Source organism: Thunnus albacares, chromosome 8, assembly GCF_914725855.1.
Source record: "Thunnus albacares chromosome 8, fThuAlb1.1, whole genome shotgun sequence".
NCBI lineage: Eukaryota > Metazoa > Chordata > Actinopteri > Scombriformes > Scombridae > Thunnus > Thunnus albacares.
In genome coordinates this window covers 19,176,991-19,194,846 of record NC_058113.1, presented here as the reverse complement: position 1 = coordinate 19,194,846, position 17,856 = coordinate 19,176,991, and the positions used below count along the sequence as shown (strand labels likewise).

At 41.5% G+C, this 17,856-nt stretch overlaps 1 protein-coding gene across 1 annotated transcript in view; it reads left to right on the top strand.

Moving 5' to 3' along the window:
- The window catches only part of si:dkey-246i14.3 (ephrin A4), a 33,311-nt gene extending 17,501 nt beyond the window's left edge, over positions 1 to 15,810 (top strand). Inside the window, exons 3-6 of the mRNA XM_044359950.1 lie at positions 2,967 to 3,265; positions 6,980 to 7,048; positions 13,173 to 13,199; positions 13,770 to 15,810. Of these exons, the coding sequence (XP_044215885.1) occupies positions 2,967 to 3,265; positions 6,980 to 7,048; positions 13,173 to 13,199; positions 13,770 to 13,861 (487 nt within the window). The 3' untranslated portion in view covers positions 13,862 to 15,810. The remainder of the gene's footprint in view (positions 1 to 2,966; positions 3,266 to 6,979; positions 7,049 to 13,172; positions 13,200 to 13,769) is intronic.
- The last annotated feature ends 2,046 nt before the right edge of the window (positions 15,811 to 17,856 follow it).

Sequence of the window (17,856 nt, the reverse complement as noted above, 5' to 3'; positions counted from 1 at the left end):
GCCCCATGTGAGGATGCTGAGTGTAATTAGGGCGTACCCAAACCTACTAGGGCCGGAGAAAGGGAAAAGGAGGAAAGAAGGGAAGGGGAGAGAAAGATGGCTGACAGTTTGACATCAGTAGAGCACACCGTCTCTGTAATTGCTGGCATGCATATGGCGCAGGCCAATGTTGGAGGCTTGTGGGAGGAAAAAGGGTGGGGGGGTGTAATGTACTGTAGGATAGAAAGGAGTCAGAAATAGGAGGGAGAGCACGGGGAGATGCAGCCTCTGAAGCGATGTATGGGTGGATGAGTGAATGTCATCCAAAGTGGGGGGAGACGAGGGAGGAAGAAGAAGGGGGTGTGGAGGAATGCAGATTGGGGGGTTGTGTGAGTGGATGGGGGGCACAGGACCTGAGCAGCGCAGGAGAAGCTTGAGGTGAATGACATGTATAGCAGGGGGTGCAGCATGTTGACACAGCACACGTCTATTATTACATACACATCCATGCACACACCCACACACACACTACTTTCACAGCTGGTGCACCTAAATCAACATTTCCCTGCCTCAGAGAAGCCTCAGAAAGCACCACAGGTAGTATGAAGAGTAAACTGGCTGCTGTGTGTGTGTGTGTGTGTGTGTGCTTACACAAGCTTATGTGCTTTTGTGTTCTCTTAACCAGACAATCAAGTTTCAAAAAAACGTAGGATTATGATAAACCCCTTGAGATGTACCATCTCATTTTTGAGGGGGTCCCAACATATATCACAATCACTACATAACAACAGGGGAGTGACAAAATAAATAAAAAAATAGAAATACAGTTATCAATACAGCAATATACAGACAGACAACAGACAAACAAAAAAAACAGACAAACCACATACATTAATTAATGAAAACATTGAAAACATTACAACCACAAGATGGCCAAAATGGCCAACAATAGATAAACAATAGAGTGTGAGTGGATCACCAAATACCATCAAGTATAAACAGTGACAGCTTCATTGATAACAAGAGCAGTCCATCTCAAAGTGAGAAGACAGGGCATGCTTAAACACACCAAATGGTGAAATGGATCTATTTCTATATCTATATATATCTGTCAAGTGCCTCTGTTCAGCTGTAATTAGCACACACAGGTAATAGAGCTATTGGACGTGGCCCCACACACACACACACACACATTCACAGAAGGGATATTGATCAGGGGAGTGTGTGTGTCCTGAGCGCGGGATCCTGATCGATGGTGTCCTGTCCCATTGATAGATCGCCAATTCTGCGCGGCAGCTATTGAGCGGGAAGCAGCTTTGGTGAGACCTGCCTCCAAGGTCTCACCTGCATCCCCACGGCTCACACACTCTTCTGCTCCGTTATCTCTGTCGGAAATACACACCACCACGCCCACATTCAGGTTCAAAGTGAACAGAAAACGTGGAGTTCTATTTCAGTTTTTTTTTTTTTTTTTAAGCCATGCCATACGGCCCCCTTCTCTCCGACGGTTTCTTGTCATTTCTCCTCTCATTGCTCCATCCATCTTTGATACCCTCTGCAGATTTGCTGGACCATCTCAGTCTCCTGCTTCTTGTCATGTCTATCTGTTTAATTTTGGTTTTCATCAGCTCTGTCTCCTCCTCCTACCTCTCCCTGCACTTGTTCTTCCTCTCATATATTCTTTTTGGCCTCTTCGACTCCTTAACTTGAGACTACTGTGCTGTCCCCCCCCCCCAACCTCATTCCATGCTCTTTTTTTTCCCCCCTCCTATGTTCCCCTTCACTGACTCCCAGCACCCCCTTTCCTCTCTCCTTCGCTCTGTCACCCCTCTATAAAGACTCCCACTGACAGACCTGAACCTTCTGCCCAAGCCACATTCTGCCCCTCATTCTTTTCTCCCGCGCTCCATGCGAAGAGGAGACCAATTAAAGTCCGTCTCCTCTCTCCCTCCACTCCGTTGTTCTCCTCTCTGCGTGTCTGCACCCAGACTCTCTGGGGTTGCTAATTAAAACACTTAACTTTCTTTTTCTCTTTACTCCACTTTTTTTTTTCACCTGTTCATCCAACTTTCCTTATTCATTTTCTTTGTTCCACCTCTCTCCGCCAACCTGTCTCAACAACTCTTTTCATCAGTCTGTCTTTCTCTTGACCCAATCTCATGTCACTCCCAACGCTCACATTCCCTCTCTCCATTTGTCACACATTTCTCTCCTCATTTCTTGTCTGCCGCTTTGTCTTTTCATGCTGTTATGCTTCATACAAAGCCTTATGATTCCTTCATGTACCTCTCTCACTGTGTCCTGCATCCACTGATTTCAATCTAGCTCATCTCTTTCTCAGTCCATATTAGTTTGTACATGGGTAGCTCTTTATACTGTAGCTGACATGAAGCTTGAATCCGCAGTTTAAAGCAGTGTATATTATGCAGCTCCTCTGTTCTAATGATGCTGTCTTGCCCAGAGTTGTTGTTATGCCTAAAGCCAGTCAACCTTGACTGAAGACGTGGTTGTGCATGCACATGCACGTCTGCATAAGTTTGTGTGCATCTGTACTGTGCAGTGGAAGAGGGGAAAACAGAGCGAGTCAAGTTTATTTTACACTGTAGTCCTCTCAGTGGTCTTAATTAGCATTGGAGGAATTGTTTTTCTCTCTGTCTCCCAACACCTCTCCCTTGCTGGTCTGATCACTCCCTTGGCTCAAATGGAGCTGTTTCATTGTGTTCTTTCAAATCCCCAAGCATTCCTTTAAACTTTGCCTTATCGCCCTGTGTAATCATTATGTGTAATATTGATGAACTATCCATCTGTTGGAGCTATCCACACTCCTCCAGGCACAGAGGAATTATGGAATACCTGTCATCTGTCTTCTCCCTCTCTTTCTCTGTCTGTCAGTGCTTAATTACAGCCTCTCTCTCCCCTTCAGTCATGTGTTAGTCGGTATAATCGCCGGGTGAAATATTAATGCCATTTGTCATTCTTCCTGCCAGGTTAACATCAGGAGAACTGTCCGTCCAGGTGAATCTGAACGACTACCTGGACATCTACTGCCCCCATTATCCAAACAAGGGGACCCTGGACCCCGGGCAGCCAGAGACGCTGGCCCTCTACCTGGTGAGAGAGGCATCTTTCCAGGGCTGCGTGGAGACCAATGGGGCCATCAAGCGATGGGAGTGTAACGCCCCCGAAGCTCCGTTTGGACCAGTGCGCTTCTCTGAGAAGATCCAAAGATTCACCCCCTTCTCGCTGGGGTTTGAGTTTCTGCCAGGGCACCACTACTACTATAGCTGTGAGTAGAGTGTGTGTGTGAGTGTGTTGTTTACTCTGTGGTTGCTCAGAGACTCAGAAGGGCTGACTATTGTTTGAAATGTTTTGATACGTGCCAATGCAATACCTGAGTTTTGGTCCCCATTAATTCAATGAAATATCCCAAACTTGTTAACGCGTCAGTTGTTCAATTTCAACAAGCAGCCGTCCGATATTATACAGTCTGAAAATGAAGTTTCTTGATTAGCAAAGATCTGATCAAACAAGAGGCAACTTTCGGTACTTTTTGATACTCAGACTTTCTTCGGTCCCATTTTTGTTGATTAAGGCTGCAAGTAAAAACTATTTTGATTCATCTGTTGATTATTTTTGAATAATCATTTGGTCCGGAAAATATGACAGAATAGTGAAAAATTTCATTACAATTTCCTAAAGCCCAAGGTAACATCCTCAAATAGCTTGTTTTGTTCAACCTACAGTCAAAGGATTTTTATGTTATTACCACATAAGACAAACAAAAGCAGCATATTCATACAATTTAGAGACTGCAACTAGGGAATGTTTGGTATTTTTGCTTGAAAATTGACTTGAACTATTATAAAAATGGTTTCCAATTCATTTTCTGCTGGTCTACAATTCGACAAATCAGCTCTATACCATCAATACTCAAAAAGTAGGTTCGATACCCCGAACATGGGGATAAACTATAATATATAGTGGTCCATAAAAACTTTTACAGTGGTAGCAAAGTAAAATAGCCTGAAAAGAGAAAAGATGTTAATATTTGAGGTTTCAGCTCATGAGCCTGTGCATCGAGACCTTTGTCAAAGGAAGTGTGGTGGCCAGGCAGCCCTACATTATTAAGGGATGTGAGCAAAAAAGGATGAGAGCACTTTTACCCAATATGTTTTTATGAGGTTTTGAGTGTCTGCAACCCGCAGCTTATAGCATTAATGTTTTCCATAAATTCAGCCTGAATGACATTAATTTGATGTTTTCTTTAAACCTGTAGGCTGTTACAGAATTTTAGTGATGGTGTCCTCTTTCTCCATTACATCCTCCTGTGCTCCTCTTCCCTCACTCGTTTATTTCAAGCCACTGGAGGGAGAAAAGGGAGGGAGAAAAACAGAGAATGGCTTAGTGGCTGTAAAATCAGTTGACATTTTTTTTTCATACTTTTTTACAACTTCTGGTGTCAGTCCAACCAAGAGAGGGGGGAGAACATGAAACAAGGCAGAGAATGAAAGAGTCAAGTGAATGCATGATATGGAAGGGTGACAACAAAGAGACAGAGGCACCGCAAAGTGTAGGAGGAAGAAATGGAGATCAATACAGGACGACAGCGAGGGAGAAAAAGGCAGGCAGGCAGAGAAGCAGACGGAGGTAGAGAAGCGTGGAGGAGTGACAGAGGGAGTGAAAGAGCAAAAGATGGACACAGTCTGACAGTAGAGGAAGGGTGGGGGGGAGGGAGAAGCAACAAAAGCGAAGGAGAAAAGGGATGGATGAGATGAAGGGAGAGAAAGAATCTTTACATAAATTACTGTTGCGATCGGCAGGACAATGGAGCATTGTGAGGGCATGAGAGAGCGGTTCCACACACACGCTAACACACACATGTATATATGTACACACACACACACACACACACACACAGTAGGCTATTGTGGTTGCTCAGGCCAGCTCAGAGAAAAGCAACAATGGGTTTCCCCCCCCCTGGTCGGGCCACAGCGGGCTCAGAGTGATTGTGTGTGTTTTGTCCACATTAAAGATAAGGCGTAAAGTTGGTCCAAATGTCTGGCTCTGGGGTTTGTGTGTTGAATGGGCCCGCAGCACTAGAGACAGTATAATGGCATTAGCCCGGGAGAACACTACAATAGTATTAGAAACACTAATGGCATTAGTTGGCTCAGTCTGAGCTGGGCTCAAGCTTCCCTCCCCGGCTCCCACAAACTATGACACTGACAACCGACTGTCTCTGGGTCTCTGCACTGCTAATCGACCTGCAGACCAACGCCCACTAGTTCTCCATGTCTCGATCTCCACAAACAGGAAACACCTTGACATCCTCTGATAGTCAGCTGTTCATAACATGGAACTATTTGAGGGGATAGTTGCGGTGGCCAAGAAGGTTCAGTCTGCTGCAACTTATCGTAACACAAACCTTTAAAAGACTTGCTGCAAATAAATAAAACACAAGAAAATTTAAAAATTACGCCTGCAACAATTAGCGGATTAATCGATTAGTAAATTAGTAGATCAACAGAAAATTAATCGCCAGCTATTTTGATAATATAATAATAATTATAATGATAAGAAAAAATGCCAAATTTTTTTTGTTCCAGCTACTCATATTTTCTGGTTTCTTTGGGTTGTCGACTGTTGGACATGACAAAGACATTTTAGTCTAGTTTTAGTTTAGTTTTAGACTAAGACAAGACATTTTAGGTTGCATCTTGGGATTTGGGAAACGGTCGATATTTTTCACCATTTTCAGACATTTTATAGACCAAATGACAAATTGATTAATCAAGAAAATAATCAACAGATTAATGGATGATGAAAATAATCGCTAGTTGCAGCCCTAAAGAATAAATTCACATTCACTTTGACGCCACATTATTTAGCATGTAGAAATGCACCCCAAATAGGAAGATGCAAGCAAATAGAGAAAAGCTGCAAGTCACAAACAACACAACACACGTTTCCTGGGGGAAACTAAAAACTGATGCATTATAATAACTGAGTATTAGCAAAAGCTTAATGCTAGTTGTATAGCCAATATCTTTATCTTCCAAATATTGGAATAGGACAATCACAACGCTTAGTTCATTCTTGACCTTGGAGAAAAAAAAAATGTTAATAAAACAAATAGTGTCAAAGTTCCGGAAAAGACAGGTAAGTGGACCTTGAGATAAGATTAGTTTCGTGAAACTAAGATAAGCATCATAAGTGTTGTCATTTTTTAGTTTCCCATGGAAACTGTGTTTGCACTCACTTACAAATTGCCGCATTTCTGTCACTGCTTATATTTTTTTATAGTTTCTGTGTATTCTCAGTTGTGCTTGTGTTTCATTTATTTGCAGCTTTTTTTCTAAATGTGACGTACTGTATGTGGCATCAAAGTTGTGTTTTGTCTGTATGTGTGAGTTGAGCTCTCTTGGTCACTATAGATAGTACCAACAATGTAGTCACACTTTTATTTTGTGCCATGTCTCATCAGTCGAAATTAAAGATACAAAGTGAGACAGACTGTTAGATATCATACATTCAGATAATTATTCAGATATAAAGTCCTGCAGTTTCTAGACAGATTTGTTTTGTAAAAGCAATTATTAACTGACAGGTAATACAGATGATGTTTGCCAGGTTCCCACGTGAGTCATGATTAGTATTGCAATCAGAGCATTATTTTATGGTTGCACCCTCAACTGTGGATTTTATTTACTTGCGTCAATAAGTGTGATATGTGGTCGTCTCTATGACACGTAGAGATGGTGTAATACTTTATTCTATATGAGATATTGATATGGTGGAAACAAGAAAACGAGCTTGCTGATCTTTAGCTGTTCTTATCATGAGAAACCTTCAAATACTAAAACATCCCTCAAAGGAAGGACCTCATTCAGTGCTATGCTAATTTTCCTCTTATTTAACATGTTAACATTTTGAATCCTGCTCGTTGGGTGTAATAAATAAGCAGCATTTAAGTCCTTTTTCTTCTTCTTGTTCTCTTCAGCTCTACCCACAGATGAAGGCCCTCCATTGCCATGTATGAAGTTGCGTGTCACCGTGTGCTGTGAGCCCAGTGAGTACACTCCTCTTTTCATCCCTTCCTCCTTTCATCCTTCCCCTTTTTACACCCAGAGACTCATGCCTCTTACATCTCCACTATCAGCATGGTGTCGAGATGCTACTTCCCCCACTACTGTTCCCTCAGTTTCCTCATCTCATTTTCACCCACCTTCCACAATCTTCACCTTTAAAGGGTAGGTTCACAATTTTTCAAGTCTGTCTTAAAACAATAGAAAGGTGTCCATATGAACAGTGAAACAGGTTTTGCTCGCTGTAACCATTCCTCCTGTTCATACTGGCCATTAGAAGATCCCCTCCAGGTGCACTTTAAATGTAAGTGATGGGGGGGGGGGGGGGGGATCCATATTCCTTATTTTGAGAAAAAAAAATGTATTTAAAAGATTATCTGAAGATAATGTGAGCCTTCAGCTGTCCAAGTTAGTCAAATAAAGTGGATATCTTCCACAGTTACTGTCTTTTTGGTTAAAAAAAAAAAAAAAAAAAAAAATCCCTCCCTCTGTCTCGATGGACAGTGTTTTTCTGTGAATCGTAAGAAAAAGAAGGAATTTGGCACTAAAAAGACTGTAACTGAAAGATACTGAATTGATTTGGCTAATTTAGATGGGTGAAACCTTATATTAGCGTCAAATAAACTTAAAAAACATTTTTTACACGGAACGAGGGCTGCGGATTTTGTCCCCCATCACTTACATTGTAAGTGCATTACGAAGGGATCTTCTAATGGCCAGTATGAACAGGAGGAATTATTACAGCAAGAAAAACATGTGTCATTGTTAATTTGGGCACCCGACTATTGTTTTAGGACAGACTTGAAAAATTGTGCACCCGTCCTTTAAACCTTGTAAAATGAGATTAACTCCCTTTTAAAAACTACATGAACTGACACTTCACTCTTCACTCCACGTTGGCTTTTAAACCTAATTGGATTGAGGGGTTTTTTTACGCATTAGTTTCCTCTAATGCACATCTCTCTCCCTTTTTTTTTTTTTTTTTTTTTTAAACCTCCTTGTCTCTCTCATTCTCCCACTCTCTCCATCTCTCTGTCCCAGTGTGAAATTCCCAGAGTTGATCTAATCCAGAGCCCGCCTGGAGTAATGTTAGTCTTCCAGTCCAGTGAGCTGCCCATTCCGGTTGGGAATGCTGCCCAGTCACTGTGGGAATCCCTGTACAGTTGTTGGTGTGTGTGCGCACTTTGTGTTTTTGTGCGTTCCTGCAATGGGTCTATGGACCTTTTGCGTGTGTCCTTTGGCGGTTGTAGTGTGTAAGAGTGTGTGTGCTAATGTGTGTGTGCCCTCATATGCGTGTCTGAGACGTCTGTCCCAGTTCCCATCCCAGCGCTATCTGCAGGGGGCTTGTCGTGCCGTCCCAGGCTGAACTAACACACACTTTTTTTCCAGGGAAACTACTAGCAATGTTCTGTCTGTGTGTGTGTGTGTGTGTGTGTGTGTGTGTATGCGCGCATTAGAGGCCCATTCACTAAATTCTTACATATCGTCTAATGAATACCTCCCAATCCTGCTGCCTTGATTAAATTTGTGTCAGTTTGGTTGTAAAGGAGAAAAAAAATATTAAAAATGGAATAAAAAGAGCCCCATCCGTCTCGAATGAATTCTTAAATGCCATCGCTGTTCCGGCGCGAGACGGGGAGTAATTTGCTGTGTTATTACCAAGTGTGAAGGCTGATGACTTTTTTTATATGTTAATTATCCTGCTGTCATTAATTAGAAATACCACAGATAGTTGTTCAGCGAGAAAAATGCTAATGTAGTCTTGACCTTCTGACAGTATTCCCTGATCAGCCTGTCTGAGCCTGAGTCAGAAATAATCAAAATATTTAAAATCACTTGGATTACACGTTGGGAGACACACACACTAACACACACACACACACACACACACACACTTGACTTTACTGTCAAAGCCCCATTACTTTACTTCAGAAAGATGCACATACTTCCATCTACTGTTTCCCTCTCTCATTTGTTCTCTTCTCTCCCTCTCATCCTGTTCCTTAACCAAAACTAATCCCGACTAAATTTCAGGATCTCCCTCTTCTTGTCTTTTACTCTCTCCACCCCCACCTCCTCCACTCCAACCTCCCACTCTTTCTTTCTAGTCTTCTGTCATTCCTGAAGTGGCACTAATCCTCCCCTTCTCTCTGTCTCCTCAGCTCTCTCCTCCCTTCCTCATTTTTTATGATCTTTCGCTACTGGAGCAAAACTAATCTAGGCACCATCCATGGCAGTCTCTTACACTTCCTCCTCCCTCCCCCCTTGACTCCGCCCTGCCACCCCACCCGTGTCCCTCCTCTATCTCTTTGTTGCATCTCCATATCTACAATACAGTTATTCGCCGACTCCCCTCCCCGTTTCTCCGCTGCGCTCCATCTCTGTCGTGTGCACGCTGTGCGGCGAGCGCGTTGGGATGAGAATACATGAGGCCGGAGAGAGGAGAGTGGACGAGATGGATGAGAGAGGAGATGAAGGAGAGTCGGAGGGTCTCTCTCTCTCTCTCAGGCTGTCCATTAGTGGTGGTTTACCACAGCTGTTGTTGTGTTGTTCCCTGTGGTAACACCTCACATACTCCCTGGTTCCTTCCTGCTTAGGCACCCTTTTATCTGACAGGTAGCATGGCAGCAGAGCTCACCGTGCCTGTGTGTGTGTGTGTGTGTGTGTGTGTGTGTGTGTGTGTGGCCCTCGGTGATGGCAGCTCTTGTCCTTCAGCTAAATCTCGTCTCTTATCTAAACTTCAAACCGTGCGCTTCCCTCCCTTCATCCCCAAACTTTTTTTTTTTTTCGGTTCCAGAGAGTAGCCAGTATGATTAAAAGGCACTTCCATGTGGGGATGCCCTGTTGTGGGTGTTTGAATTAATTATCAGTGAGCGCACACACACACACACCTGCCTCACACTGCTCTGAAGGACAGAGTGGTGACAGTGAGAGGGTCCATCAGGTACGCTGTCATTGCTCCAAGGTCAGTTACCACTGGCCAGTCCCTCGGTCTCCTCTCCGGTGTGTGAATGTGTGTGTTTATCGCCTTAAATTAACCCAAGAACACAACAAACCAGGCAGGACAGATTTAATGACGCAGGAGGCTCTTAATGACATCCTGTTTGTGTGTGTGCGTGTGTGCTTGTTGTCCTATCCTGATGCTATCTCGGAGTGTTGTACATGTTTTGGTTTTTAGCTTTTGGTTATCAGCGTCGTGATGCGTGTGGTGATGTGACGCTTATTTGAACACGACTCTGTCATGAATCACGCCAGAGAAAGGGCTTTGCTGAAAGGTGCTTGAGCCTGTGTTGCATCAGAAAACAAGGCTCTGACTCGGCATCAGCAGACTGGTGTCATGTGAAATCTCCAGCGCCCCGCAGCCCCCTATTGCATCTTTCACCGACTCGCTTCGCCTCTCGCTCCATACTTACCTTTTTTTTTTTTTTTCCTCTGCAACTTCTCCCTAAAACTCCTCCTGTTGTGTTTATCTCTCTTATTCTTCTTGTCGCTCTGCCTCTCCGCTTTTCTCTTCTCCAGCCGTCCTACTGTGAGAAACCATTACAGACCAACTTCCCTCTCTCTCTAATTGATTCCCTTTCTCTCTCGGTCTCTCTTCCCTTTTTTCTGTCGTTCTCCCGCTGTGCGCAGTCCATTGCATTCATTTCAGTTTGCAGAGCTTCACCATTTTCCCCACTTTCTTTCTTCTTTTTTTTCCTCCTATTTCGCTCTCTTTTTTTTTCTCTTTTTTTTTTTTTTTGAAATTTCTTACATCGCTGCCCTCCTTTACCCCCTCCACTCTTGCCCAATACCTTTGTACCCTCTGAACTCGATACACACAAGGACAAAACTCGAGCACAGCCATACACACACTGCTTGCCCAGCCGAGCTCTCTAAGGATCCCGAAACCTCGACGTTCAGAAATTTGACTTTAACCGCATTTGTCGATTTTGCGTTTTCGTCCACAGTTTTTTCTCCTTTTGCAATTTTTGTTTTACGATTTTTAATGAAGCGCTAACAGCCCAAAGGGGGTTAGCATTAGCTCTTGCGTGTGTAAAATGGCGGCATGAGAAGGAGAGGTGGGATGGTGGAACAGTGTCTGTCTCTGCAGTGGGGCGTTCTGCCGACTGAAGACACACATACACCAGCACGCACACACGTACACACACACACACATTTAGCCATGGTTGTGCACATACAGTTACACATGCTGCATGTTTCTGACTGCAGTGCAGAGACGGCACCGTCCTTGCAGACACGCCACCGTGGACGCCATTTTGTGGCAGAGCTCGCCATGACCAAAATTATGATGTTGACAAAAACGAACGTCCTCAATGTTTAGTTTTTGTTGAACTGATTAAAGCCAGATCAAAACACACATATCACACACAGACGGGTAAACACCAGGCATTCCAACATGAGCACATTTTAGTTTCGAACTGCGGCGTGGCGTTACACACACTAATTGTTAGGGTTCAGTACAGAAAGGTTTTCCCTCAACCAAGTTAATTATAAGTCCAATTTGAAAACAATTTTGTAATTTACAGAAGGAAATTTTTTTTTATAGCTGCCGTATTGTAAAGTTTTCTGCACCCAAAATATGTTTAAGCCTCAAAAGTCTAAAAAAAGCACGTCACCAGATTTATTTTTGCTGCCTGTTAGTTTTGTTAATTGATTTAAAATGTTTGATGAAATTATACACTTTTCTGTTTTTATCGACATAATTTGAACTCGAAAGGATTTAATTAATAGTTGTTTTTTTTCGTTAAATTGCATTAAAATATGGGTTGAAAGCATTTTTCAAACATTTTTCAATTAAAAATTAGCACGAGATCATGGATGGATGATCATTTTTTGGGTTGCGTTTGTGGAAGTACAAAGGAGGGAATGTTTCAGTATTGTTCTTTTCTGTTTGCTTTGATTTTTTTTCCCACAAACAAACACACTTGCTCTCACTCTCTCACACACCAACACAGTGAGAGGCCTGGACCCAGCATGCTATTTAATGCTTCGTTAACCCCTAGATGGTCGTTAGTTGCACAGAACCTGGGAGTAATTTAGTGACTCATGTCTGTCAGAGCGACATGTTGCTACGGAGACCTGTAGGTACAAGATGGATACCACAGACAAACAGTGTTTCTGCTAAGTCCTCATTTAATAAATCCTTTCTCCCTTCTGTGTGAGTCGACAACAGATGAGTTTGGAGTGGCCCATTTCCTCTCTCATAATCTCAGTCGATCACTGAAGGATGTGGATAGGTGCTAGCTTTCCTGGAAACATCAATGCACGCTTGTCCTCGTGTGTGCTTGTGTCTTATGAGTCTTTGGGGTTGTAGTGTCAGAGGTGGGTTCAAGGCTGTAGATCGATTTAATAACAGCTGCAATTGTGCAGCCTCATCTCTGTTTCCTGACCCTTCTGTCCTTTCTCGCTGATGTTACACTGGCAGTTCCTTTTTTTAACCGTTTCCATTTTTTCCCCCCTCTTTCTCTCCAGCTCTCCCATCCCTCCATCCTTCCCTCCATTATTTCCTTTTAGTCCACCCCCTGCTGAGAAAGTGACGCCCAGACACAAACACCCCCACCCATCCCGTCTCTTTCTCTCCCTCCCTTCTCTCTCTGTCTGACCTTGTTTCAATCTTTCCAACCTTCTTTTTTTCCCCCCCGTACTTTCTCACTCGGGTCTCCACCGCTCTTCCTTTCATCTTCTGTCCACTTCTTGGTTTCGCTCTGTCATTTTGAATTTTCTTGTCCTCCCCCCTCCCTCTTTTTCATTTCCTGTATCCCCTCTGTATAATCTCGATCATTCTTACTCTTCCTAATTTGCATAACACTATCTTTTCCTGTTGCCATGCTTCTCAAGCTCTTTTTTTATCCGACCTTTAAGAGAATTTGCATAGGGGACATATTTAGGGTTGCACAGCCAGTCAGTACTCATTTTTCAAGCGTTAGGCTTTGAGTAATGGTAAATACCTTCCCCTGGTCATTTGTCTGTTTCTTGCTCCTTTTGTTCCACAAAGCAGCAGTTTTATTGAGAAAGTTAAGCATGCAAAAATGACTAATCAGCAACTTGTTTCTTTGCCTCAACTTTATATAAATCTTCTCTCTCCTCTCTCTCTCTCTCCTATTACAGCATCACGGGGTTCACAACAAATACAAGGTGAGATGCAACATTTTAAGCTCGATTTTTTTTTTTTTTCTTAAGCAAAGGCGTCATTATAATATGTCTATATGGATACATATCTATCTGTCTTTTTTTCTCTCTGCTTCTCTCAAGTTTAAGCACAAATATTCGTTAATAGTCATTGTTGCAAATTCAAGAATACAACACATTATATGTATAATGTAAGAGGTAATGTACAGCGAGTAGGTCATTATTGTGAAATGAACGCCAACAGGGTGATGCAAAACCCCTAACCCTAATTCTAACCCTAACCCTAAAACAAATGATTACTCCTGGGAAGGCTTTCCACAAGATTTTGGATGGTTGGATGAGGTTGAGATCAGTCAAGTTCTTCTACATCAAACTCAAGGGTCTTCCCCAAACTGTTGCCACAAAGTTGGAAGAAAACTCTAAAATATCATTGTATGCTCTAACTTAAAGATTTCCCTTAATTAGAACTGAGGAGTTGAGCCCAAACCATGAAAAACTGTCCTAAGAGTGTCCACATAATTTTGACCATATAGTGTATATCATAGATTTTCATACACATGTCCATCTCTCTTTCAGGAAATGTACCTGGAGGTAGTGTTAGTTCACTGACGCCATCTTTACGTCCACTCCTCCTCCTCCTCATCCTTGTCCTCTTGCTGGCTACCTGACTCCCTCATCCGTCCCCACCGCTGACCTCACACCTGCTTTCCGTGGGATCGGGAGTTATTACTCAGACACCCAATTACAAGTACAATGCAATCAATGCTCAGACAGTGAATGACACAATGCAATCAATGCTAAGTTCCTGCAAATGACACACATTACCTTGTGGCTGTTTACCTGTGAAATTCCAGAAAGAATCAGGTGTCTTGTTGAAAACAATTCTCACAGTGACTCAGGGACAGACACACTGAATCACAGTGATTTATTTCCTGGTATTTTTCCTGGCCTGTTGTATAATTGTGCCACAGAATATTGTGCAAAGAGTGAGGCATAGTCATAAAACTCATATCCCACTCTGCCAAAAGAACAATGAGTCTGCCAGAACTTGTTCTGACAAAGTTTTCTTACTTTTTCATCTCTTGTTTCTCAGTCCATTTCTCATTTTCTACTTATTTTATTGTATTTACCTCTTTTTGAGTACCTGCCTCCAGTTGAAAAGTGGCCAAATAAACACATACTACTGCACTGAGCGCCTCAGGTTGGAGGTCAATCAGTTAGCTGGTGGCTTCTTACATTTTTTTCTGAGTGTTGACTAATTTTTACAATTTTTTTTAAACTGCCTCATTTGCACCTGAAAAGAATAAATGTGTCAAATGTTTGTAACTACTTAGATTTGGAATTGAACGCATTTTAGGAGGAACTAGGGAATATTCTGGAATAATGAGGCAGGGCTGCTGCGCCCCCTACTGGGATTAAACTGGTTGGACTGGAGTTGGACTGGGTTGGCTATAAACCCAGAAACTGGACACTCGACTGGCGCTGCATGATAATAATGGGACCTGGGACTGGGTTTGTCCTTTCTGATTGGACCCCCTGTTGTTCTGCCTCTCCACCCCTCTCGCTGGGTCAAAATAACAATTCAGGACAGAGGGACTTGTGGGTAAAGAGCCAGCATCAGCTCATCTCGCTCCACTGATCATACTGTGGACCACTGATGACAGGAGGCTGATTGCCTGATGCTTCTGTTGACCAATCAGGTGTGCAGATATGCACACAAGCTTTTTGTTTGCTGTTTTTTTTGTTGTTGTTGTATTTTGTTATTTGGGGTTGTTTTTGTATTTTTTTTTACACAGGATCATTGATTTTTAGTTGTTATAGTTAATATATTCTGCAAAAATACATATATTAACTATACAATTAAATGTTTTAGTAACAGCTTTACTCTTATTTAAGTGCAAAAGTCTGACAAAATTACTTTTTTCATACATAATGAATATTCTGGATATATATATGTACGTATGTACTGGTTTGTTTTCAATATGCTCTGCTGCATTGCATTCTCAAATTAAATGAATCAGTTGTGATAATTATGACATTTTTGCCAGATTATTTTAAACAAATCACTCCAATTAACTGCCATAAATTCAGAAAAAAATATTATTTAATTTCCATGAATGAATTAACAATTCATTGATTTTTATTTTCTCTTGAAATTGGAGATAATCCGAGAGTGTATTTTTTGTTGAAATTAAATGAAAGTGTATATATTTATAAAAACACTTAATTATATCCCGATGATATTTGAGTGACTTGGAAAATCTCAGTTGCAGTTTATTTCTCTTTTAAAAACCAGATTGTTAGCACTTAAAATCATTTTTTCTCAAGATATTTGGGTGTCAGAATGCTGTAAATCACACTGTTCATGTCATTTTGTTTCCTATGAACTTCGTTTCCTAAATGGGTGATAAAAGTCGATGGTTGAAAATTTGTTAAATAATTTCAGTGATGTAGAATTTTACAATCATGTACTAATAGGAATTTGTTTTTGATTTGTGCATAATTTGTTCTGCTTTCACATTTTAGTGAAGAATGTAGCGTCTTCTGTGAAGAGCCAACTGCAATCTGAGCCTTTTTTTACGCGGCAAGACAACAAAATAAATATGATTGCATTGAAGCGGTTCAAGTCAATCGTCATTTAACTTTGGAAAACATTGATATTTTACACCCCACACAAATACACACTACTTTATTTGTGGAACACACACATCCAGTGTAATACACAGGAGTATGGAGATAAGGAGACTTCAGGGACTTGAAATGACCTTGTGGTGTAAGAGGCCGTTGTAATGTGAGTAACCTAGTGGAATATTGAGCTGAGTTTTTATCTATGGGCAAGCAAAGTCTGATAAGACTCAGATACCCAATAGAATCCCGGTATTATTAGGCCCAGAAGCATCATTGCCAATACATCAACCTTAAAGTAGTCACTGCATTTATTTTCAGTAAACGCAGGAGTGTGGTTGAATGCAAAGCGAGAGGAGATGTTTTTGTTTTAAATATAGAAGTGTACATCCAAATAAGCTGTAAATGCATTTCCATTTATATAGGCTGTAATGTAGAGCCTCTTGTGAAGCCAGAAAGGCAATTTCCTGGATAATAGGGCTAATGCTCCTATTTCATGGTTTATGATCTCTTCTGATGACATGTTTGTCACTGTTGAGGCATGTTGTTATGAACTGGCTTTGATTTTGACCTTCACGTATAAATTCCCAAAGCCTATGTTTTCATTCTTTTTCCATTGTGAATGACGGAGTAAGCATACAGAAATCAGGTGGGGGGATGGGGGGCAGAGCGGTGTACTGTTAGATTTATGTAAAAGGAAAAAGACTTAAAAGCAGCTGCAGTAAACTAAGCCTGAGCCTGTGCGTGTAAAAACTATATGGTTGTTTATTCCAGAAAAGGCGTGCACAGACCAAAGCTTTTATGTGACAGTGCGATATAGTTTTTTTATGTTTCACTTTTGATTCCTGACTGAAAATGCTTGAGCAATCATACCAAAAAATTACATTTCTCAGATTTTCAATATTTCTTTGTATTTGACAATGTTGATGTTTGCAACAAGTCCGTGTTAAAACTGAACCTCAACTCAACCTCCCAAATAAACATTGTGAGTACGGACAGATGTTGCCATATTATATAGAAGATCATGAAAATCCCACGTCAGTTTCCTCTGAGGCATTCTGGGACTATGGTGATCGTAAACTCTGGGATGACAAATTTAGATTTTAACTATCTGTCTGAAAGAAAAAAAATTCCATATTGCATACTCATAATACTGCAGCTCTCTTTTCCACAAATGATGACACTGTAATTACACTGTATCAAGTTTCAACACAGCAGGCTCTGTTGCCACAAGTTAGCCTATGTTTAATTGGACCATCGGCTGAATATTAAAGCTCAGATTGCTGGTGTTGATTACATCTTCAGAAATACAAAACACTGGCTATTAGTAGAGGCAAGTAATGCTTATTTCCCCTGCAGCATTACCATTGTCCTTAGAACACATTATTTATAAATGTGATTTGCAGTTGTGCAGGACATATTTTTTTAAAGGGCACACTGTTCAAAGTTATCCTGTAAGAGTATTTATTGATTAAAAAATGTATTTTAGTAACAGTAAATCAAATCTGGTGTATTTATCATAATCATTGCAACATGTCTCTCCCTTCTTTTCAGTGTTCAGTGTGTGCATGTCTTGCACGCATGTTTTTCAAGCCTTTCCTTGAGTTTCAGATGGATGTTCACACTTAAAGAGCTTCTCAGTGTGTAATCAACACCTTGATCAGTAGCGACACTCTGATCATGAATCCTGACCAGTGTATGTTTCACATATTTCAGGGAGCGAGGTGAACTGAGGTGAAGGGGCGTCCCTGCTGCAGGAAGTGTCCTGAATATTTTTGAAAATAAATGCCTCAAGATCACAGTCTTTGAGATAATTTGTTTCAACATTTGAATTCCTTTGTTGGCTTTTTTTTCAGCATCCATAGAAAATAAGCACTTTATCTCCTCCAAGCTGCGGTGATATAAGGCCATGCGGGCTTTCTTTTGGGCATCTTGTCCTGTTTCCAGAAGCTTTCATCAGGTACACAGACTGTGAAGACTGGTTATGACCCATTTATTTATTGGGACCACGTACAGTGTTAAACATAAATTTTGCCAT